This window comes from Hyposmocoma kahamanoa, unplaced genomic scaffold (genome assembly GCF_003589595.1).
Source record: "Hyposmocoma kahamanoa isolate Upper Pololo Valley unplaced genomic scaffold, ASM358959v1 100021, whole genome shotgun sequence".
Classification (NCBI taxonomy): domain Eukaryota; kingdom Metazoa; phylum Arthropoda; class Insecta; order Lepidoptera; family Cosmopterigidae; genus Hyposmocoma; species Hyposmocoma kahamanoa.
The window spans coordinates 3,442,891-3,465,103 of NW_020653200.1; the positions used below are offsets into that span (position 1 = coordinate 3,442,891).

General features: G+C 34.4%; 1 protein-coding gene across 2 annotated transcripts in view; it reads right to left on the reverse strand.

Moving 5' to 3' along the window:
* Positions 1–2,634: 2,634 nt before the first annotated feature.
* Positions 2,635–22,213, reverse strand: part of LOC113226541 (ras-specific guanine nucleotide-releasing factor RalGPS2) — a 34,511-nt gene continuing 14,932 nt past the window's right edge. Inside the window, exons 8-13 of one of the 2 annotated variants that reach the window (XM_026459200.1) lie at positions 19,376–19,585; positions 18,940–18,993; positions 8,863–9,000; positions 8,596–8,760; positions 5,907–6,044; positions 2,635–3,245 (exon numbers count right to left, since the gene is read on the reverse strand). In XM_026459200.1, the coding sequence (XP_026314985.1) occupies positions 3,143–3,245; positions 5,907–6,044; positions 8,596–8,760; positions 8,863–9,000; positions 18,940–18,993; positions 19,376–19,585 (808 nt within the window). In that variant the 3' untranslated portion in view covers positions 2,635–3,142. The remainder of the gene's footprint in view (positions 3,246–5,906; positions 6,045–8,595; positions 8,761–8,862; positions 9,001–18,939; positions 18,994–19,375; positions 19,586–22,213) is intronic. The other variant, XM_026459208.1, reaches the window with a different exon arrangement.

Here is a 22,213-nt window from a genome sequence, read left to right on the forward strand (position 1 = left end):
TTAATAGACGCTTTCCTGCAATGATGTTAATATTTAGAAATATCAGACGGCAGAGAATGCAATAGAAATTGTAGAGCGAACTGAATCTCCCGGCAACGAAAACGATCAAGTAATAATATAAACTAGCTTTTCTTGACAATCGTCTTCACAAATACATTTAAGGGGCCGTTTACGTTTTTATAATAAAATTCTTTGGCCATTTACATTTTTATAACAAGATTCCTTTTCATAATCAGAATTTACATTTTACGAGGTTTAAACATCATTTAACAAATGATTAGTATATGTCTTGGATAACCTACTTGGACAACAAAAATCCACGGGAATGCTTCGGAACGGGGAAGCTTCTTTTTAAGTTGCTTCTACACATGTTGCAAAAATATTCTTCATAATAAATGTGAACAAAAACCTATTTACAAAACAGCAATCTACAGTCTCTTCTTTGTTCGTCTCAAGGGAATCTGCGTCAAAAGTGAGTGTAAAGAATTTGACGATTTCAAATTTGTTTTCCTAAATAATAAAGATAGTTTGAGATTTTTTGAGCAAAACCGTTACATTTATACGACAAATTGAAATCTCTAGAGCTGCTACGTGATTTATTATTTTGTTGACACATTCCCATTTGATCAAATCTCGTTTACTACTGACTTATTGATCCTGCTGCCGTCGGAAATATATAAACGTAGCCTCTGAAGTATAATAGTAAAATAAAATATCAGCGTTTAGCGTGTAGTCTCATTGACGAATAACGTTTGCAGACAGTGCTGTTAACCAACAAAATAACTAGAAATAAAAGACGATTCTACTACTACTACTACTGTCTATTATTTCTAGTTATTCATAAGTACATAGACAAATGAGGCTATCAGCACTAAATTGCTGAAACAACACATTATTTTTTTTCTATTACTTTAAATGATGCTAATACATAATTATCTTATATTTGGATGCTATTTGTATGTATAAAAAATATTTAACACGTTCGCCGCCGACTAGAATGTTCAAAAATGTTCAAAAAATGACATTGGCGTATTTAACGGCTTTTGGTCTCATTTGTTAATGTATGTTTTTTCGCGATATTTCATTATTTGGCTTTATTTTAGAATTTTTTAGTGCCGGGCATTTCAACCCGTGCGGCCTAAAGAGAATAATTATTATGTTTAGGCCGCGCCGGGCACAATGCCGGGAGGAGTACGGTAGAGTAAACGTAATCTTCGATCGATGTTTACCTAAAACTGACATACTTCTTTCATTTTAGATTGACATTCCACATTTTTTTTCTAACTTTGTAACTTTTACATTCAATTTGGAATTAAAGTAATTTTTTTTATTCGAAATATGCTTCTTTCCTTTAAGTCTCGAAAAGCCATCAAAAATGCCTAAAACCAAGTGGTAACAGACATTGTATGGCTAAATACGTTCGCATCAGTAACTTAGGTATATCGTACTGGTAATTTTGACCCCCTACGACCCCAATAGGTAGATCAGGAGCCAGTCATTGTGACCCAACGCAGTGACGAACGTGTTATGATAATTTTTTTTAAAGATGATAATAGCATATACATATAAAATAATTACATACTTTAGTGTCATTTAAAGTAATTTGTAGAAAACAAATTAAATGTGGGTCACATAACTTTTGCGCTGATAGCCTCAAATATAATGTAATTGTAAAAGTAGCAACTATTGTTACTAAGTTCAACTGAATTATTTTCGGAATATTTGTCACCCGGAATTTTTGCCACCCGACGAAAGCGGGGTCCATGAATAAAGATATCCGTCGGGTAACGCTAACAACACGTCAAACGCTGTTGGAAAAATCTTTCAAATCGTAATAGTCGGTGACACACCTATTCGAGTATTAAGTAAAGATTTGTCAAATATTACCATGACACTAATAAAAAGTGAGACTTCTTTATAACAACGACTCGACATCCTTTAATATTCTTTCAATTTCTTTTAACTATTCCTTCTTTCTTCCAAGACAAGCATATCCTAACTTTCCCAGGAAATTGCGACTGATTGATCGCCGAATAGCACAGCTGCAAGCTATTGACTAATTTTCAAGAATAGTTTTACTTTATCATCATTATTTCAGTCAAAAGATATAACACTGAACATAAAAATAGCAATAAATAAGTACTTAAATATAATTCAACTTTGCGGGGCGTTTATAGAAAACGAACCCCGCGTGTTCCTTTGATGTGAACGACATAAAATTAACAAATAATCCATAAATGTGACTCCAGTAAACGAGTAATTGAACTTACCTATATTCGAATTATAGTCAATTTAAAGCAAACATTTTTAGAGAGCAATAGGTTTTGTGTCCTATTTAATATCTAGAAGTAGGTACATAGCTTTACGAAGTTGCTATATTTATTATCACGTAATAGTTACGCTAAATAACTATAATACATAGCACCAGACAAACTTAAATGTACTTCGTTAGTTTATCGGCTGCATTTTGAAACAAACAAAAATTTGCATTATCCAAAAGCACCAAATAAAAATATTATTCGCAATGAAAATCTGAGACGACATTTCAAAACATACAATTACTTCTAGATTAGTGCAATAATAATATTGTTTTGGGAAACAAGAGAAGTGACATTTGTTTTCCTTTTTAACAACAGCAGCAGATCTTCAGTTGTAAATATTTCAAAATATTTACAGCACAAAATGTAACATTAACTTTTTATTACTGCACTTTCAAGAACGTTCAATGTATTAATCCCCACTTTAGGTCGCTTTCAAAGAATGTAAGCTCGAAATCGTAGAATATTATTTACATTAAAATTTCGTGTTATTTTCATCATGAATTGTAGTCGTTTTTTTTATTCAACAACGACAATTTCGTAGCTTATGCCCTATGTCTTCAGTACATTTTTAAAACTAATACAAATTGTATTCCTGCGATATGAGTATTTAAAATTAATATAAAAGTTTACCGGGATATCCACACCAACGAAACCAAGCGTCAATAAGTAAACAGAATACACACACGCCTAAAGCTACCTGACTAAATCAATAAAATAATTAACTTAAAATTCCACAGTCCATTATTCATTACAGTGTATACAATGAAATTTGTTCGAGAGGTTTCTAATATCAGATCACTATGATACATACGTGAGTCGTCTCACTCGAATGACATGAGGTTGGCTGGTAGAGGTTTCACAGTTTTGTTCGTAACGCTTTCGATTTTCGACACCCATTTCTTCGCTGCATCTTCAGATCCAGTCCTAAAAATAGTGTTTTATAGAAAAAATTGTAAACTCGTGAAGAGTTATGGCGCATTTACACCGGGTCGACTGCCGACCTTCAACAGACTACTGCGTCGTCTTTGGCAGGTCGAAGTCGTCTACCGCCTTCGGCAAGGCGAAGTAGTCTGCAAACGACTCGATGAAAATTCGCCATGCATCCAGTCGCTTCGGTCGACATAGGTTGCAAACTAATGTCGTCAGTTGACTCACTATTTACACCAGGTAGATAGCCGCCTTCGACGGGCAAGCGGGAGTCGCCTGATGACTTGGTGTAAATGCGCCACAAGGCTTCAGCTTAATCAAAACTCTTTGTTGAAGTTAGTGCGTAAGTCATTTGTAAAACAGCGCCAACTTCTAAATTGTTGTAAAAAAAAACCGTAGTAGCCTAATGGTTTGACCTGCTGCCTCTCAAGCAGTGGTTCATGGGTTCTTCAATGCAGCTTGCACATAATTGATGTACGAAATTTAATTTGAAATTTACCATGAGTTTATATGTGTGTGTGCGTAATATATGTATTGTATGTATCCTGTATATATGTCCCAAAACTCAACGATACCCTGGGAACGGGATGTTGCCTAGTTTGTAACAAACCCAGAAAAAAAGTATTTAAAAAATCGGAGTCGTGTTTTTTTGTGACATAAGCATTTTAATGAAAAATGTTGTAAATGTACGCCCTGTACACCATTTTTAGGTACTACAATTAATTTTTTTTTAATTTTGCTGTTCTACTTTTTGTAACGGTAACCCAAATAGACTAGAATATATATAATTATATAAAGTACATAATAAGATTTATTTTATAATAATTCTAAGATACGACAGTGCCTTAATAATGACCTTTTCAATTCTCATGCTCTTAAAGTTCGTATTTATGCTGGGCTGCATAAAATAAAATCGTCGGTTTAAGACCGAGGCAATGACGCCTGCGCCAACAGCCACGCACACTAGAACTTTATAAAATAACGTTTTACTTTTGTTTTTTTAATCCGTGTTTTGTTACAAAATGAAAAAGTAGGCAATAATAATTCTAATAAGTTATAAGAAATAGAAATACATAAAAAATAAAAGCTTGTAAAATATAACTGAGCAATATGTAGTCCGACCTGAGTCACGTGTAGAAAAAAAAAAGTAGTACATTGGCGGAAAGTTCTTATTTTTTCCTGGCAATAGTTGTTATCGTTTATTTATAATACTGCTGTTTAATTTCCTCGCAATCGAAGTGAAAAGCAGAGTGTATAACTCGTTCATAAAACTCATTTTACCCTCAACTTAAGTATCCGAGTCTGGATACTTAAGTCGAGGATAAAATGAGGCTCGCCTGCGGCTCGGGTGGATGGATACACTCGTCTCGGGTAAAATGAGGCGTTTTATGCACTTGTTGTACAATCTACTATTTTACCAATCGTGCATATCGTCGTAAATTTGTCTGTTGTACAGCTTCCGTGATTCGTCGTCGTAATTCGGCAATGTTTTATATTGGTTTTGCATAATATTTCTCTTTCAGACAACCCCAGTAAAAAAGTCTAGGGGGTTCAAATCTGGAGAACCGGGTGTCAGATCTACTGAAAGACTTGTCACTTAGCATATTGCGAAATGTGGTATCAACATGACGGGTGTCCTGCCCATTATCCATTGTCCAGTAGAATATCTCAATGAAGAGTACGCAGGTCGATGGATTGCGCGCCTTGGTCCAAATTTGTGGCCACCCCGTTCTCCAGATTAGAACACCCTAGACTTTTTTACTGAGATTGTCTGAAAGAAAAAGTTTATGCAAAACCGATACCAAACGTTGCCGAATTACGACGAAGAATCACGGAAGCTGTACAACAAATAAATTTACGACGATATGCACGATTGGTGAACAGGTAATTTTTAAGGCGTTGCCATAACCTTAGAGGCACTGAAAGCCACTTTCAGAAAACGTAACCTTTTTAAATTGTCCTCTTTTTAGAAAAACCAAATTTTTTTTCCAAGAAGCATGACGTAGTAGGTTTTATACCATTTTAGAATCTTGATTAGTTGCGCCAATTTTTGTAAGAAGTTGCCATGGTAGTCTAGGTACATTTTTTTACAGTATGGGGTGTCAAAGTCAAAGAAAAAAGAATCTGTTAAAAATTTGAAGAAAAAAAATTAAATACACTATTTTTTGTGCTGAAACTTTAGCAATTCGAGTTTTCTTTGGCATTGTGTTCATTAGCCGAGCTATTTAGGTTACCGTTACAAAAACTGAACAGCAAAATTTGTATTTGCAGTACTTACACCTGTACAACCTGTACACCATACAGGTCGTACATTTTTCATTAAAATGAAATTAATCTAAATAAATTATATCACAAAAAACATGACTCCGAGTTTTCAAATATTTTTTTTCTGGGTTGTTACAAACTAAGCAACATCCTGTTCTCAGATTATCGTTGAGTTTTGTGATGTATATATTTATATATGTTTTATAAGAGGATTTTTTACGAAAGTATAATTCTAAAATGACCCGAAAGACGGCAAAATATTGTTAATCAACATTGCTAATACATAATTGAGTAATATTTGATATTTATTTTATAAATTTTCAATTATACTTTAACATGGGTTTTTTGCCAATCTTGTAGATGTCAAAAAGAAAATTCTGATAAAACACTTACTTAAATTTATAAATAGTGCCCGAAGTGTGGTTGACAAGTTGGAAGGCATCTGCCGCATCGCCATCTACGCTGAGGGCCTGCCAGCCGTCGAGAGGCAATAATTTGCAGCGTTCCATTCGGAAATCCGATCGATTGGTCCTGAACATGATTAACATATTACATGTACGGAATGTTGCTTTACATGTGCTATGATGTATCTGTATCAATTTGAATCCACTGAAAATCCATCGTCATGTGAATTTTACTTACATATTTCATTTCTTTTAAAGTTACGTAGAAAACTAATTGATTTACGTACAATCACTAAATGACCAAATATTTAACTGTTGAAATATTCAAGAAACGAGTCTCAATTTCTCTCGTAAAACAATACAACGGTAAAATGGAAGCCTGATGAATGTACTCGTCAATGTGTGCTTAAATATACAATTATTAAAACTAAACTAAGTGCTAAGAGGAATTTAGTTTATAGCATTTAAATAAGCGGAGGATAAGACTGTACCAAGTTTGGCTTTCGCCAGAGCGAGAACAATAAATATAACTAACTTCATTTGTTATACAATTAGTAATTTATATAGAGTAATCTATAATCGCCGACGATGGCCTCCGTGGTCGAGTGGCTTGCCCACCGGTTTTCATGGTGTCGCCATCTCTGCGGTCCCAGGTTCGATCTCCGACCGGGTCAGTGCAGAAAACTAATTTTTCTATATTGTCTCGGGTCTGGGCGTTTGTGGTACCGACGTTGTTTCCGATTTCTATAATACAAGTGCTTTAGCGACTTACTTTGGGATCAGAGCAACGTATGTGATGTTGTCTAAAAAAAAAAATCGCCACGCCCAGATACTAAGAGGCCATTGAAGACTTAAAAAAGATGTGTCTTCATCTCCAGGATAATTAACAATACTAAGATCACGATTGGACCTTTATACGAGGGGAGGTCCAAAAGTCCGCGGAATGGAGGGGGCGGGAGCCCGCTAATTACACTTGCTTGATGTGGTACTAATCAGATACTCATTAGGGGTATATATATCAAGCTTCACCATTTTAACTTCATTAGTTTACGAGATATCGCCCTACAAACAAGTAAATCCGGAAGAAAACTGCAAATATGGAGCAAATCGAGTTTCGTGCTGTCATCAAATTCCTTACCAAGCAAGGAAAACCTCCTCAAACCATTATGAATGAGATGGAAACTGTTTATGGGGATCAGTGCCCTGGTAAAACAATGATTTACAATTGGCACGGTCTTTTCAAACATGGCAGAGAATCAATTGAACACGATCCTCGCCCAGGACAGCCAGTTGAGGCCACCACATCAGACAATGTTGATAAAATCGAAAAATTTATATTGGAAGATGCCCGTCTGAAGAAGAAACATCTGTCTGCATTAGTAGGAGTATCAAACACTACCATTTTGAGGATCCTACACGATCATCTTGGCATGACGAAAGTCAGTGCAAGATGGGTGCCGAGAATGCTCACGCCGCCTCAAAAGCAACAAAGAATCGATGCATCAAAGCACTTCTTGGAGCTGTGTGGCGCAGAACCTACCCCAATTTTGGAGCAAATTGTTACTGGAGATGAAACTTGGGTTCATCACTTTGAGCCCGAGTCCAAACAGGAGTCAATGCAATGGCATAAAAAGGGTACACCACCCCCTAAGAAGTTTAAGGTGTCAGAATCGGCTGGAAAAATCATGGCTACGGTTTTTTGGGATTGTGAAGGAATTTTATTGGTTGACTACAAAGAAAAGGGGGTCAATATAACGGGAGAATATTACGCAAGAACATTAGAGAGACTGAAGGAAGCTGTCAAAGAAAAAAGGCGGGGAAAATGGACAAAGGGTGTGTTGCTTTTGCAAGACAACGCACCGGTTCACAAGAGCAATGTTGCGATGGCTGCTCTACACAAGTGTGGCTTTCAATCGCTGACCCACCCACCTTACAGCCCGGACCTAGCCCCCAGGGATTATTATTTGTTCCCAAATTTGAAAAAAGAATTACGTGGGAAAAGATTTCGCGACGATGAAGAGGTTAAGGCAGCAACTTTAGCTCATTTTGAGAGCAAAGAGAAAAAATCTTTTCTCGATGGCATAGAAAAGCTAATTTCGAGATCTAAAAAATGTATTGAGCTCAAAGGTAATTATATTGAAAAAGAAAAATAGCCTTATTGTTTTATATTATTTACAACCCCTCTATTCCGCGGACTTTTGGACCTCCCCTCGTAAATACACTACGTTGGCATTTCTAGCGCATATGCTATATGGAAAACTTAGGATTTTTAGTAAGTACAAAAGTCAATTGAAATCGTGGGAATAACATTCTTTTTCAGGATTTATAATATTACACATTATAAATATTACACATACATCATGCAAAATAATCTCATTTATAGCCTAAGAAACTAACCATGGGTACTCAGGAAGAACGATTCAATGGAAATCTATCATGCTTATAGAAAACGCCATAGTGTGCTTTTTTTATTACTTGGCTGTAAAGTTATTTGCTAAATAAAGCAACCATACGACGTAAAAATGTTTTGGTTATCGTTGTCATACTGCTACTTGATCAAAGCTAATTATTATAAGAGGCAAAACCAACGGTGGTCCCATAGACGATATATATTGTTTTTTAAGTTATTTTGGACCTAATACAAGTAAAAAAAAAACAGGATATAAAGTACAACTTACCCTTTAAAGGACTTGGAAGCGAAGAAAACTAAAATCTTTCCCGATATTTGCAGCCAATATCTTTGCCACGATGAGAGAGATATTTTTCTGCCATCTTTTAGAATGGTTTTCCTTCTAACAAATCCCTCGTACTCGAAACCTTCGTTGTCCGCTTTATATGGGTCACTACAAATTGATATCGTAAAGCGTTCTTACAATTTGCTTATTATTATGAATAATATCAATAAGAATAATAAATTTTATCAGGTATAAATGAAAATTTCTTACGTATGAGGTAAAGACTGTGACATTTTGTCGCCTGGGACTGAGGTCGGAGACTCCAAAAGCGTGTCGTCGAGCAAGTTCACCGAGCCAGCCGGCGTCTTCTCGTCCATTCTATCATCGGTATTGCTTTTGCCAAATATACTGCAATACGCCGTTCGTTATAATTTTACGTTAGTTAAAACTTAACGAGTTTTAGGTTTTCGCGATTGTTAGACGTTTATACGGATCTAAATAGCATTTAATTCTTTTTTGAACAAAAAAAAAAACAAACGAGATTGTAAAGTCATCAAATAGTTACGACTAATATTAATGCAAGCCACTCTATTTTCCACCACAGTTACAAAGGTTATTATTAATTTCAATACCTTATTTTTAATTTTCCAAAGTACATTTCTTTTAAACAAAATGAATTTTTCGTAAATTTAATATATTCATGAATAGGAAATTAGAAATAAATTAACACGTATTTATTAATGTTTCAGTCTCATCTGCCATGTCTGTTTGGCATTTTAGCATTTTCTATCAGAAAAGTGACCGAAACACTGGTTTGTTCATAGATTTAGAATATGGGTAACTATTTACTAAATCTATGGGTTTGTTTATGTAGGTATAGTCGATGACTTCACCATCTCAGTCAGCCATGACCTGTAAAGGGCCTGAAACATTGGTCTGTTTGAAAAAACAGTTATACGCTATTTAGATCCGAACTACTGAACCCCTTTTTACATTCTAAGTGGGTTTAGAGCTTGCACTCATATCTACTATGCATACGCATTAATCTACGCAGAATGCGCTTGGCGACAAGTGTTGTCACCAAACACACCGCGCGTATCTCATAAAAGGATGGGATGCTTTGCTAAATACAGTTTTACTAAGTATAAGGAACTTAGTTTATATTACAACAAATTTAAACAAGCCAAAGTGACTTGAAATTGTTAACACATACGTTTTCCTATTGCATAATTTACCAATTAATTTATCAAATTTAAGAATAAGTTGCTCAAGGATCTCCAAAAATCTATTCTACTATTTAATCGTATACTACATTTATTTGAATTCTATATCGTAAAAGCTTTATTGAGTAAAAAACGACAATGCACCTCTCTTTAGCTTTTAACGTTGGAGAGTAGTTTAATTTCCCCGAAAAAACCAAGAAATTAAAATTACGACATGTCACCAAAGTATTTAAGAGCGGTTTTACTTTAACTAGAATACTTGAGGCTTACTAGTGAGTATTGTAGATTTTTTAATATTTTTTTTTAATATTTAGACATTTTTAATATTGATTGTAATTAATGATATTCATTTATGTTTTGTGGAATTACTCCACTCGTTTGTTATAATTATTAATACAAAGACCGAACTCAAAGAAAAAGTCCTTCGATCTGACAGGCCTCGAACTTGCGTCTGTGCCACATCAAGACGACCGCTATACCAACTGCGATCGTTCTACCAACTGAGCTACAGATCGAGTCAGACCTTACTAATAATCTGTGTTTGTTACAGATCTTTGTTTTTTGGTTTTACCGACTTTTTTGCCGTAGCCACTCAACCTCCACAGCTTCCAAAGGTTGACAAGAGATGTCGCTTTTTAAATTGTAATATTGATTGTAATTAATATTATGATGTTTTACTATCATGACATTCATTTATTTTATGCAAAATAAATGTAAATTTTATTGTTGTTTGTTGTACTCACTAGTAAGATAATGAAAATCATTGCTTGGCAAAGAGGAAATACCCATCCATAATCGTAGATAAAAAGAAGCATGCTCGAGACGAGCTGGAGTTAACGCTTCGGGAAATTTTATTTACTTCCAGGCCTTTACTGCAGATTTGTGGGGAATAGAAAAATATTACATTTACACAGGATTTTTTTTAAATTAGAATTATATATTTTATAAAGAACAATATAAACCGCAGTCTATACTTTTAATGCATGTATAACTATATTAAACGAAGAGTAACAATTTTGTTTTTATGAATGCATTAATACTAAAACAATACTCCACATAATACGATTGAAATAAAATGTGAAGCTATAGTTTTTAATAACTTTATTCGGTGCAACGACATCTATGTACTAGCGCAAAACATTCACACAGGTGGAAATTACATAAGCTGCAAAGCCTTTGGTATGTATAAGTGACTTCAATGCATGAACTATGTAAGCCCATAACATGCAAGCAAGTAGAAATGTTTAAATTTAATTTGGAGAACTCAGACATAATCATACTTTCTTTAACTTACCTACTCAAGTAATTTGATTTTTTTTGTTAACAGAATGTGCTAAACATCTCAAACTAGTTAATTCTCTATACTGTCTATTTATTTATTTACTATGAACTTAGTCAAACAAGTATAATAAGACAAGTTACTATAACTCCACACAAACGTAGTCGCGCGCTTATATTAGTCGCGCGCTTATATGTGTGCACGCCCGCCGCGCGCCGTAGACGGACACACATTCGCACTTGTGTTGCATAACACTGATCGTTTCATTGTTGGGACCGAAGTTGGCCTTTTGTTTTGTTGTTTATAAACACAGGAACTATACTGGACAATGTAAAAAATGTATTAATGTACCAAAATTAAAGGTAACCAGCTCTTTTTCGTGTTCTACCAATCATATTTTATAAGTTTATTGTAGTTAACGGTATTTTGAGGCAACACACTTGACGGACGTAAGACTTAGCTACCGCACCGACCTAGTATGGGAGGTAGGCACATCTCTGTACCTATTTTTCTGCATTTTACAATAAAGTTATTTTTTTAAATATTTTTTTATATTATTATACGAATGCGGCCGCACACGGCCCGCGGCACAATGTGTTATTTTACTTTACTTGCGGACATCCTCGTTTTATGTTCGATTTCAATAGGTGTAATCCTAATAAATTGAACTAAGAAACACCCGTTTAGATATTTACTTTTATAGTGGAGATATAATTTTTTTTTTCAAAAGGTTACTGAACTTCAAGAAAAATGTTTTTGCCTCTATTTCCCGAAATATGTGAAACTTCCATTTGAAAAAAATCCAAATTGACTGTCTATTTAAACTTTATTAAATGTGAAAATCGTAAGTTCCTTAAGCCCACAAAAAAGGAAGAAAAAAATATTTTGTTAATTTTAAAAATATTTTTAAATAAAATTAACCATACTAAATTAGCATTTTCTTACCTTCAAAATGTACTACGTTAATGTATCTATCGAATAAAGAAAAAGTAAACGTTTATCTCGGAAGATCTCAGAGACACCGCGTTTCTAAGGTTTTTTTTAAGATTTCTATGGAAATAGGGATCTCACAAAATGTATAAATTTATACCCGATTACGTGAACCAATAGCGGGTTATGCTAAATGCTAATAAAATATGTAGAAATGCTTCAGAACAAAAAAACTAACTCATAGAAGAAAAAAAAATTGTGGTCTAGGAAAGCTTGATTTTTTTTATTTTTTGGATTTATTGGTGCTTTTAGTAAATTTCTATCATAACATGAAATATTTAAAGAAAAATCACTTACGGAAAGGAAATAATCTGATTTTATGGTTTTTATGGATTTTTCTCGATTTTCTAAATTTCTCTAAAACTGTGATAGATACAGCGTGGAGTTTTATTACGAATTTTGTTTGGATATTATCTTTCTAAAAAACACATAAAACGAGGATGTCCGCAACTAAGGTAAGATAACACACTGTGCGCGGTTACCATACTTACTCTTATTTTACTATGATGAAGTAGCAAATAAAACTACCCAGAACACTACAACCAGTATCAAACTAGAAATCTTTACTAATTGATTCTAACAGGTATTGAACCCGGCATCTCTCGGAACTAAATATACAACTAGGTTTTCATATATTTGTTATAAAGAACTCGTATCAGTTACTAAGCGAAGTCTTAATAAGGCACCAGAGGAATCGGGTTGAGGCGATCTGAAAAAGCCTTACGTCCATGTAATAGTACCGTCTCACGACGAACGTGAAACACACGACTTTTTCGCTCTTATTACATGGACATAACGTTTCAGGTTTTTCTGTCCAGCTTAATGCGATTCCGTGGAGAGACATGTGGTGACATCGTACGTTTTGAACGCAATACGAATTTGAATATTGCAAAACTCGTGAAACCTAGTTTTAGACTAAAATTTCATCGCGCACACGCTGCGCGGCCGCCACGCAGTCGCCGAACGGAGTCCGCGTTGCCGCCGTGCAGCGACCGCGTGTATCTAACTGTCATGGCAAAATATACTCTATTTGTTTAGCTTTCACCTTTTAACTTAAACGAGTGTCCCGGACACGCAGGCGATGCTGGCTTGAATTTGGCCGTGGAAGGCGTGGTAAGTGGGGGGTCGCCGCGCAGAAACTTTCTCCTCGTGTAACTGGGCGCTTACGCTTGGAACGCAATACATAATGCAATACAAGTATGAACATGCGTAGCAACCAGATGGCACGTCGCGATATTGCAAAACTCGTAAAACCTAGTTTTTAGACTAAATGTAATTTTATGAAACCATTTGTTACATCAATTATCTGATTACAACAGATCGCAATCAGTTGTAATTAGATTAGGAATTAATTTAATTGGTTTAAATTGGAGTCTTCCTCGTAAATTACTTTAGATGCTTTCCATGTTTTTTTAACTAAGTCGTATTGTTCTTGACCACTACCTAGCGTTGAAGCAAAAATTAGGGTCTACGAGGGAACGAGATCTCTCAGAAGATACTGATTGTATCGCACCTTGAATGTATTCGGGTTGTATGTGCTTGGACACACATTTACCGGTCTTTTTTGCTTATGTACGTTATAATACTAACATTAATATAATGAACGTGTCAAGTCCCCAAGATCCGTGCCCAAAATAATAACAATAATTTAAACAATACGTATAAGCATCCATCTCGAAGTTTTTTAGTCTTGTGCTACAATAAAACAATAACTAATGACACTACAAGTTTAAACACAAATATTTTGGTTTGTTATAAAATTGTTATTAAAGTACCGGCACTCTATGATGGCCTTTATGACGTTTATCCACTCATCAAGTTTCGTATTAATTCATAACTACGTTGAAGGAGCTAATTGCTGTATGTTGTTGTCAATAGTGACGTGCAGTAAAATTTATTAAATTTATAATTTTACCACACAACTAGGCATTTGTTTTTCGATTTTCGAAATTTTAAAAAATGAAATCTAATACGATCGTCACTAAATGGGATCGCTGGCCAACACAACTTCTATCTCCGGCAAACTCGCGTCAAAGCTCAATGCAAAACAAAGCAGTTTCGAATTGACGACATATTAAGTTCAAACATAAACATTCTTATTTTCGTTTTATTAAAACTTTTTAATCAGCTACCCCTTGCAATACTAGTCATAAATCTAAAAACTTATGATTATATTTCTACCTTAGAATAATAACGCATAGAAACCTAGCCCGCACACGCTAAGTGAGGCAAATTGTAGGACGCCCTATGGGCCTACACGAGCGAGCGGGCAGTCAGTGCTCAAGGTCAAGTTGCACCGCGAACAGCTCAAAAACTTTTGCTAAAAATGACGAAATGTGCGGTAATTGGATTTAAAAATAGATCAGACAAATATAAAATAGACATTAACATCACATTCCACAAGGAAGTAACGCGTTTCAACTTGTATTTTTATGTAAATATTCACTAAAACAGAAAATTAATTTCGTTGCAACAAGATACGAAAATGTTGCAAAGTAACGGGTTTTTTCTCCCCATTTTGCTATTCTGTTTCAAAATAATTATATTACGTAATTTTTTGAGAATAGGCAATAACGCGACCGTTGCAAAATTTCTACATATGTACACCGCCACAACTACATTGTAGGGAATTTACGTTAGCTATTTTTACGAAATATGTTTAGTATTTGCCTTCATTAGTTTCATGTGAAAAATCATTATTCTTGTTCTTCATACACTCATTTAAAAAAATTGTCTTGCCCAGACGCAAAACTTCTTAATTAAAGTTATTTCAGGAAACTAACACTGACTAAAAAGTCATCGTCAGTTCTCCAAAATCGTGTATAAACAACTTTCAAGTTCAGGTTCTTTATTGTTATCGTGTACTTTTCATGTAAACATACCCACAGATAATATCAGGCTATTTATATATTCAAACTCGATAGTCGCACTTAAACTCGCTTGCAGGTTTTTGTTCATATATGAGTTAAATAAAAATTGGGTAGTATTTAATACGGTGCCTACAGATTTGCTCGACATTGTCGATCGACAGTAACGATTGAGAATTATAGACGTTTTCGATGAGTTTTAGAGTGCTTATTGTGTTTTAGAGTGGATATTCAATTGTACAGTGTCGATGAGTTTCTTTTGAAACAATTTTAATTTTATTTTATTCGACAAGCAGTAGTTATACTACTTTATTTTATATTCATTATTATTATTATAATTTTATTACTGACGATCATAGTTATCCCTTGACATTGTATTTCCAATTGCAATATTGTGACATTGATAACATGAAATAAACAATTCCATTCTATTCTATTCTATTCTATTCTATTCTATTCTATTCTATTCTATTCTACTCTATTCTATTCTATTCTACTCTATTCTATTCTGTTCTATTCTACTCTATTCTATTCTATTACGAATGTAGCATTAATTTCTAAATCCAAGATGGTTGACAACAATTTTCAAAAATGTATTTTGGTAAACCATAAGGAAATGGCATGTATATCTGAATACAAGATGGAGGACAAGACTTCTAATTCTTCGCCATCTTGAATTTAGAAATATGTGCTATATTCGGAATGAGCAGCCCCAAATAACTTGAAAACGACACCCAACTTGCCATTATTCGAAAAATCGTGCCCGCCATCTTGGATTTAGAAATTAGTGCCATGTTCTTAATGAGCGCCCCCAAATACCTCGAAAACGATCCCCAACTTGCCATTATATGAAAAATCGTGCCCGCCATCTTGGATTTAGAAATGAGTGCCATATTCGTAATGAGCACCCCCAAATACCTCGAAAATGATACCCATATTGCATTTATTTCAAGTCGTGTCCGCCATCTTGGATTTAGAAATAAATGCCATATTCGTGATGAGCACCTCGAATACCTCGAAAACGATTCCCATTTTGCATTTATTTGAAAAGACGTGTCCGCCATCTTGGATTTAGAAATGAGAAAAGTCGTGTCCGCCTTCGTGTATTCAGATATAAATGTTATTTCCATAAGGATTACCAAAAATAAATTTTTGAAAATTCCTGTCACTTGACGTTGTCGATCAACAGTACGATCGACAAAATCGAGCATCTCTATAGGCACCTGATCGACAGTAACGATCGACAAAATCGAGCAAATCTGTAGGCACCTCTAACTTAACGATGAGTTAAGCAACATACAATTTCCCCACTTTTGAGGGAAATGTTATTCCATGGCATCATTATTTGTATATTTGTGTGCGTGCCGACGAGCGTAAATACAAGTAGCTTACGCCTACATGAATTTGATTTTTGCCTCACTTGTGACAGTTCGTTTATTATGAAACTATCATTCTGTGCGTTATTATTCTAAGATTTCTACTTACTTAAAATTATGATTATATTTTTTCGATAATGATTTCAAATTTGACCTCACTATTGTAATCTGTCAAAACGGCCATCATAGCGTAACTACTGTAACTCCTGATTTGGTACTCAAATACGTTCATTTACCTGGTTAATTTATTTACTAATAAAGAACAATAGTCCTTAATTTTGTATGTTTAGTCTCATTCAATTACGGCCTGCGACTTTGATGATACCGAAGATATGATGTCTCTGTATGATGTTTCTATAACCGCTTAACTATTTTTCGGTCATCGTCTTCCTCCTCCTGTCATCACCACCCTTCAGAATATGTCCAGGCCTGCTCCATTTTAACTCCGTTATTCGATTCCTATGTCTTGCAATTGATTCGCCTTCGGAATTCAAAATTCGGCCTACAAGTTTGATGCCATTTTTTTTATGATACCAAGTAAAGGGACGAACGAGTCGTGCACCTGGTGGTAACGCCTGTCCAGTACCAATCGGAGCTTTAAGTCACACAGATCTGAGGAGCATTGCCACTGAGACCGAACCCTGAGTTGAGTTGATAAGTTCCATGGACATATAATTTCACCAGGACCCTTATCGTTATAAATCAGAACGCAATAATGCTCACATTTCTGCTTGGCGGCAAAAATAGGTAAGGTAGCAGTACTTCCCTGGGCTTCTGCTGTTACTAAACTAATTTATTAGCCCAATTATATTTGTCTTTTGTAATAAGTTTCTCGATTACTTCGTATACTCCCGGTATAGACATGAATAGTCACACCATGACACACAAGCGTATTGATTTTTGTAGACCTACCACTTTCCCACGTTCACTATTACCTACCTACCCTTAATTTAGTTGCATAATTGAATATTAAATTACACTGCGTTATGTAAAAGTCTTTACGCTCTTACCAGTAACCTATGCTTAGTTTAACTATATAATGAAATGTTACAAGGAGCTATTTGATAATAATTTCATAGGAATACGTAGGAATTAGCGCCTTCTATACAGGATGTGGCATGACTATGGGACATGGAGGGACAGTACATTACATATTGCAGATAGGATTTCGCTTCATGAAGTCATTATTTCATTTTTAGAAGTAATACTGCATTCAAAAACTTTAAAAAAGTTATTTGCCTCATCTGAGAATCAAACCGACCAAATGCGAAAAAAAAATTGTATTTTTATGATGCCGACCGAAAGAGTCATGAGTCTTATAAGCAATGATCGGAATAGGATGGCCCAAACGTGTAATAAATGTCTACAAATACATACAAGGAGTGGCATACAGCGGTTAAAACCACTAAATATTAGGAAATGAAACTATTTTTCCGGATTTAAATCGCGAATATTTGTTTTTTCAAACAAACCGACGTTTCGGGCCCTTTACAGGTCCCGAAACGAAAACTAAGAAATTAAATTGTTGAAGGTTAGGGCCATTAGAATTCCTTTAAAATACTTCGGCTTTCTACTTATACAGTAATTAATCTATATTATTAATCCTTTCGGTTAGCATCATAAGAATATAAGATTTGTTTCACATTAGGTTGGTTTGATTTCCAAATGAAGCAAGCAATTTTTTAGTCTTTAAATGCAGTATTACCTACTTTAAAAAATAAAATAATGTCACCATGAAGAAAAATATTCTGTCTACAATACTTAAAGTACTTGCCCTCAGTGTCTCATAGCATTGGGATGCCCTTTATATAAATGTATAGTCAAAAAATCCCAATGAAAATTTATTGTTACAACTCAACCCCACTGTTACAATTTACGGACAAAATTTGTTAAATCACAATTATGCATTATGCTTAATTCTTCAGTTCTCATTAGTTATATAAAGCTAGAATATAAGTTAGAAAAACACAAATGCAGATTGAATAACGCTCAGCTACGATATGTTCTTGCTAAAATAGTGCAACACATTAAAAATACTTATATATTATGTCACCTGATGTTAATTAATTATGTACATGGTCCATCAGTAGTGAATGTTGTAGAAGGTAAGAATTACTCGTGCGAAGAGTAGATCTATTCGTGATTATACATACGTCTTATACGTTAAATGATGAGAATAAGTGAATTGCAGCTCGTACATTATAATTAACTATTCCTACATTATTAATGAACGTCACGAATAAAACTCTTCTTACCTTACCTTCTTACCTTACATGTATGATTTTAATCTTCGTATAAGTATTTATGTCATTAACTTTCTTAACTAACTTCACCAAAAAGGCATATTGAATTATAATTCGTATTCTTGTCTACATGTGTACTCAGTTATAGAAATTGTGAGATCAACACTCATACGCAATCATTTTTCATGCAACATTCTTAAATTCGTATTGGCATTCGTTTTCCAACATGCCTTCTTGTTCTAACCTGATAGTTTTCATAGACTTGTACAAAGCATGCTGATATGATTTTGACGCCTATATTCAATATGTCGATCTACACACCAATCAAATGCAAGCTTTTGTATGGCATCGACCGAAAAATTGACTCACCCCACACCAAAATTGACCTTGTGAAAATTTCTTGGCAAGCTCGCACTACGAAACCTAGGTACCGATTGCAAAAGGTAAAATACACTGTATAGGTGCATAATTTATCAAAGGACTCATTAAACATGATTATGTCTCAGCTAGATAGTCATTACAAGAATATACACCAATTTAATGGAATTGACTTTCAAAATAATTTCCAATGAAGAAGTGAAAAGTAGTATAATGGTAGAGTAAACATTAAAGGGACACATATTCTGAAAAATTAATCAGTAAGCAATGTTCTAAATAACGATGCTGTGAATTTTACGACATAATATTAATTATAAATTTTGTAATAGTGAATTTGATCATTAATTTTTCAGTAGACAATACAAAAGATCTATTGTGGGTTAGCAAAACAAAAATATTCACCAAAACTATTCAAATTTATACTTACTTGGATCCTAGAGAACGACACTTTCGATGCGTCGGTATAAATTTGGTTTGATGGTACGTTCCCTGAAGTCGCAGCGAACCAGAGCCAAGCCTATGGGATGGCGATAGTGTGAAAGGTGTAGAACTGCCTTGAGGCATCACCTCTTTGACAGATTCTTTAGAACCGGCACAGCTACCCACAGGGGATGGAGGTTCAAGTTTCAAAGATAACCTGGAATAATTTAACCATTAATCACGTTCATTTAAGGCAATAATACGTGTATTAAAGGTTTACAAACCCCACTGCTAAATACTAGGTACTTCTTTGTAGAAAACAATTCAACTTTTATTTTCACTTTTATGATATCAAGCGACGAGACCATAGATGTAGAAAAAAATGGGAGATTTGGTATGAGGGCGTGGTTCGTATCGCCTCGATATGTTCAAAATGAGGTTACACGCCTTCAAACATCGCTACAGTGATATGACAATGGTTGTACATACAAGATCTCTCGTAAAACGTGAAAATGCCGAATTGTAGCGATATCTCTTGTAAAAATTGAAGTGAAAACAAAAATTTTTAAACCAGTGGGATTTAAATTTTAAGTTACTATTTCTATTATTATTCACCGTTTGTTTTCTGTTTGTCTCCCTATGGAGACAAATTTCAATGATTTTCTAGACTCAAATATAGTGATGTTTATTTACGATGATTGATGTTTATTGACAATTAATTTTTACTGAAATGTTTGAATTTCTTACTGTGATTTTCGTAATCAAAGTCCCTAAAATGACGAAGCGAAAAGCATTCATGTTAAATTTATTTCTTTCATTTTTTATTTTAATTATTATTATTACTAAACATTTCATTTCGAGTAACTTTAACACAACTCATATTTCGGACAGCCGTTTCAATTTCGTATCAATTTGTATCGTATCAGTTTGTCTGTTGCTGGAAGAAAAATGTATATGTATTATTGTTTTAGATAATTTAGATATTCATTATACTCGTAGATTAAACGTAGAGTATTTTTAAGGTTTCACAATGAGTTCAAAATAAAAGAAGATTGGATTGAAGCTGCAAGAAAATCAAAAGATTGGTTTTCTTATTATTATTTCTGACTTTGTTTAAATTTCCAAAGCAAATGCATTTAAAAAATAAATACGTAACGTCATCTTAAATGCCAACCGTGTCCATTTCGCAGTACATGAGGTACATGATACGGTTGTCAAAGGGAAGGACATCAAATGTCACGACAAATGTTTTCCCAAGTGTTTTATTGAATTATTTGCATGGATAGTAATAAAATGGACAAAAATATTGACAGTGAGAGCAATTAGGTATTAATAAAAATGCGTCGCTGCAGCATTAAGGTATGTGGCATTAGCAAAAGCGAAAATCAACCAAATGTAACCTTGCACAAGCATGGTTATTTTTCACACAATAGCCCAAATATCTCATGTAATTAGACTTACTTAAGTAGTTTATTCATAAAAATTTTGCTTTTTTTACTTCAGATTGCCTACTTGTTTGTATATTGTTGTTAATGATTGTTTTGTGATAGTGTTGTTCTTGTAAGCGTACAAATTATCAATATTCTGTTATTAAAACAATTAGATGTTTTTACTATTTTATTATTACTATTTTTACTATTTCAAGTTTACATACAAATGAAAAAAGAAAAAGAATGGTTGGAAATCATAGGACTACCGAATATAAACATTGGATCGAAGACTGTCGTCATTTATTCGTATCATAATGAAGAGTCAAATTTTAACAGAACTTTGATTGTAACTAGATTACATAATAATGCAATTCCGTCATTAGGTTTATTGGTAAATTATTTAATATTTAATTTAGATTCAACAATACTCATTTACTAGGCATTCTCAGTTCCTGAAAACAAAATTATACACTCGTTTCCGATTTTTTCCCACTGACAATTCTAATACTAAACATTATTATTTTTAAAGCCAGCAATACAATGACATGTTTATCCAATGTTGCCGGGTGAAGGCCAATACCAACGTGTAGATAGCGTATTTGCCTTGCCTTGCCATCGGTGTCACTCGCCTAGTTGACCAAGTGAAGGAGAGCGCCAACGTGTACAGAGCTCATTTGGCGCTTATCACAAATCAAAGGCGCTTGGCTAATAGTGTTCATACGTTTGTCCGTCCGCATATGAAATGCACACTGGTTTTTTAACGCAATTAAAAAAAATTGCCACATATAACACAAAACAAAAAAAGCACATATAAATTAACAAAATGTCATCTTGTTCTATTTCTGCGAATAATCAGGATCGATTATTCGCAGAAATAGAACAAGATATTCCCAAATGGAATATTGATCTACTTTAATAAACCGTTTTAATCATACTTTGATTACAGTAAACTAAAGAAAAAAACAGTTTCAACATTCAAACCATACATTTGTGTGACGATAATGAGTTACCGATAGATTATGGTACAACACTAAAGAAATCCGCCATTTGTAGCGTCCAATTTTTGTTCAGATATCATCGACCTACAAATAAATGGACGTCGGGTTCGCGCTAAAAAGTGTCTGCACCTACAGGGGGTTAAAATCGCATACAGAGCGTCAATCGCGCAAAAGTATGTGTTTAGATTTTAAGACTTTCGTGGTTATTCACTAAATGATTATCACTAACATCAGGTTTCTTACCACGGTATGACTTCTTTTTATTTTCCCGATATTTCGGAACGGTTGCACGCTCCATGGTCACGGGTTGACTGGACCGCGGCAGAAGACAGCGTTAAGAGCAGACATATCTGTCTACCCTCTTGCGCTGTCGACGACTACCTTCATCGCGACTTGTTGTGGCGTTACCATTGTCAC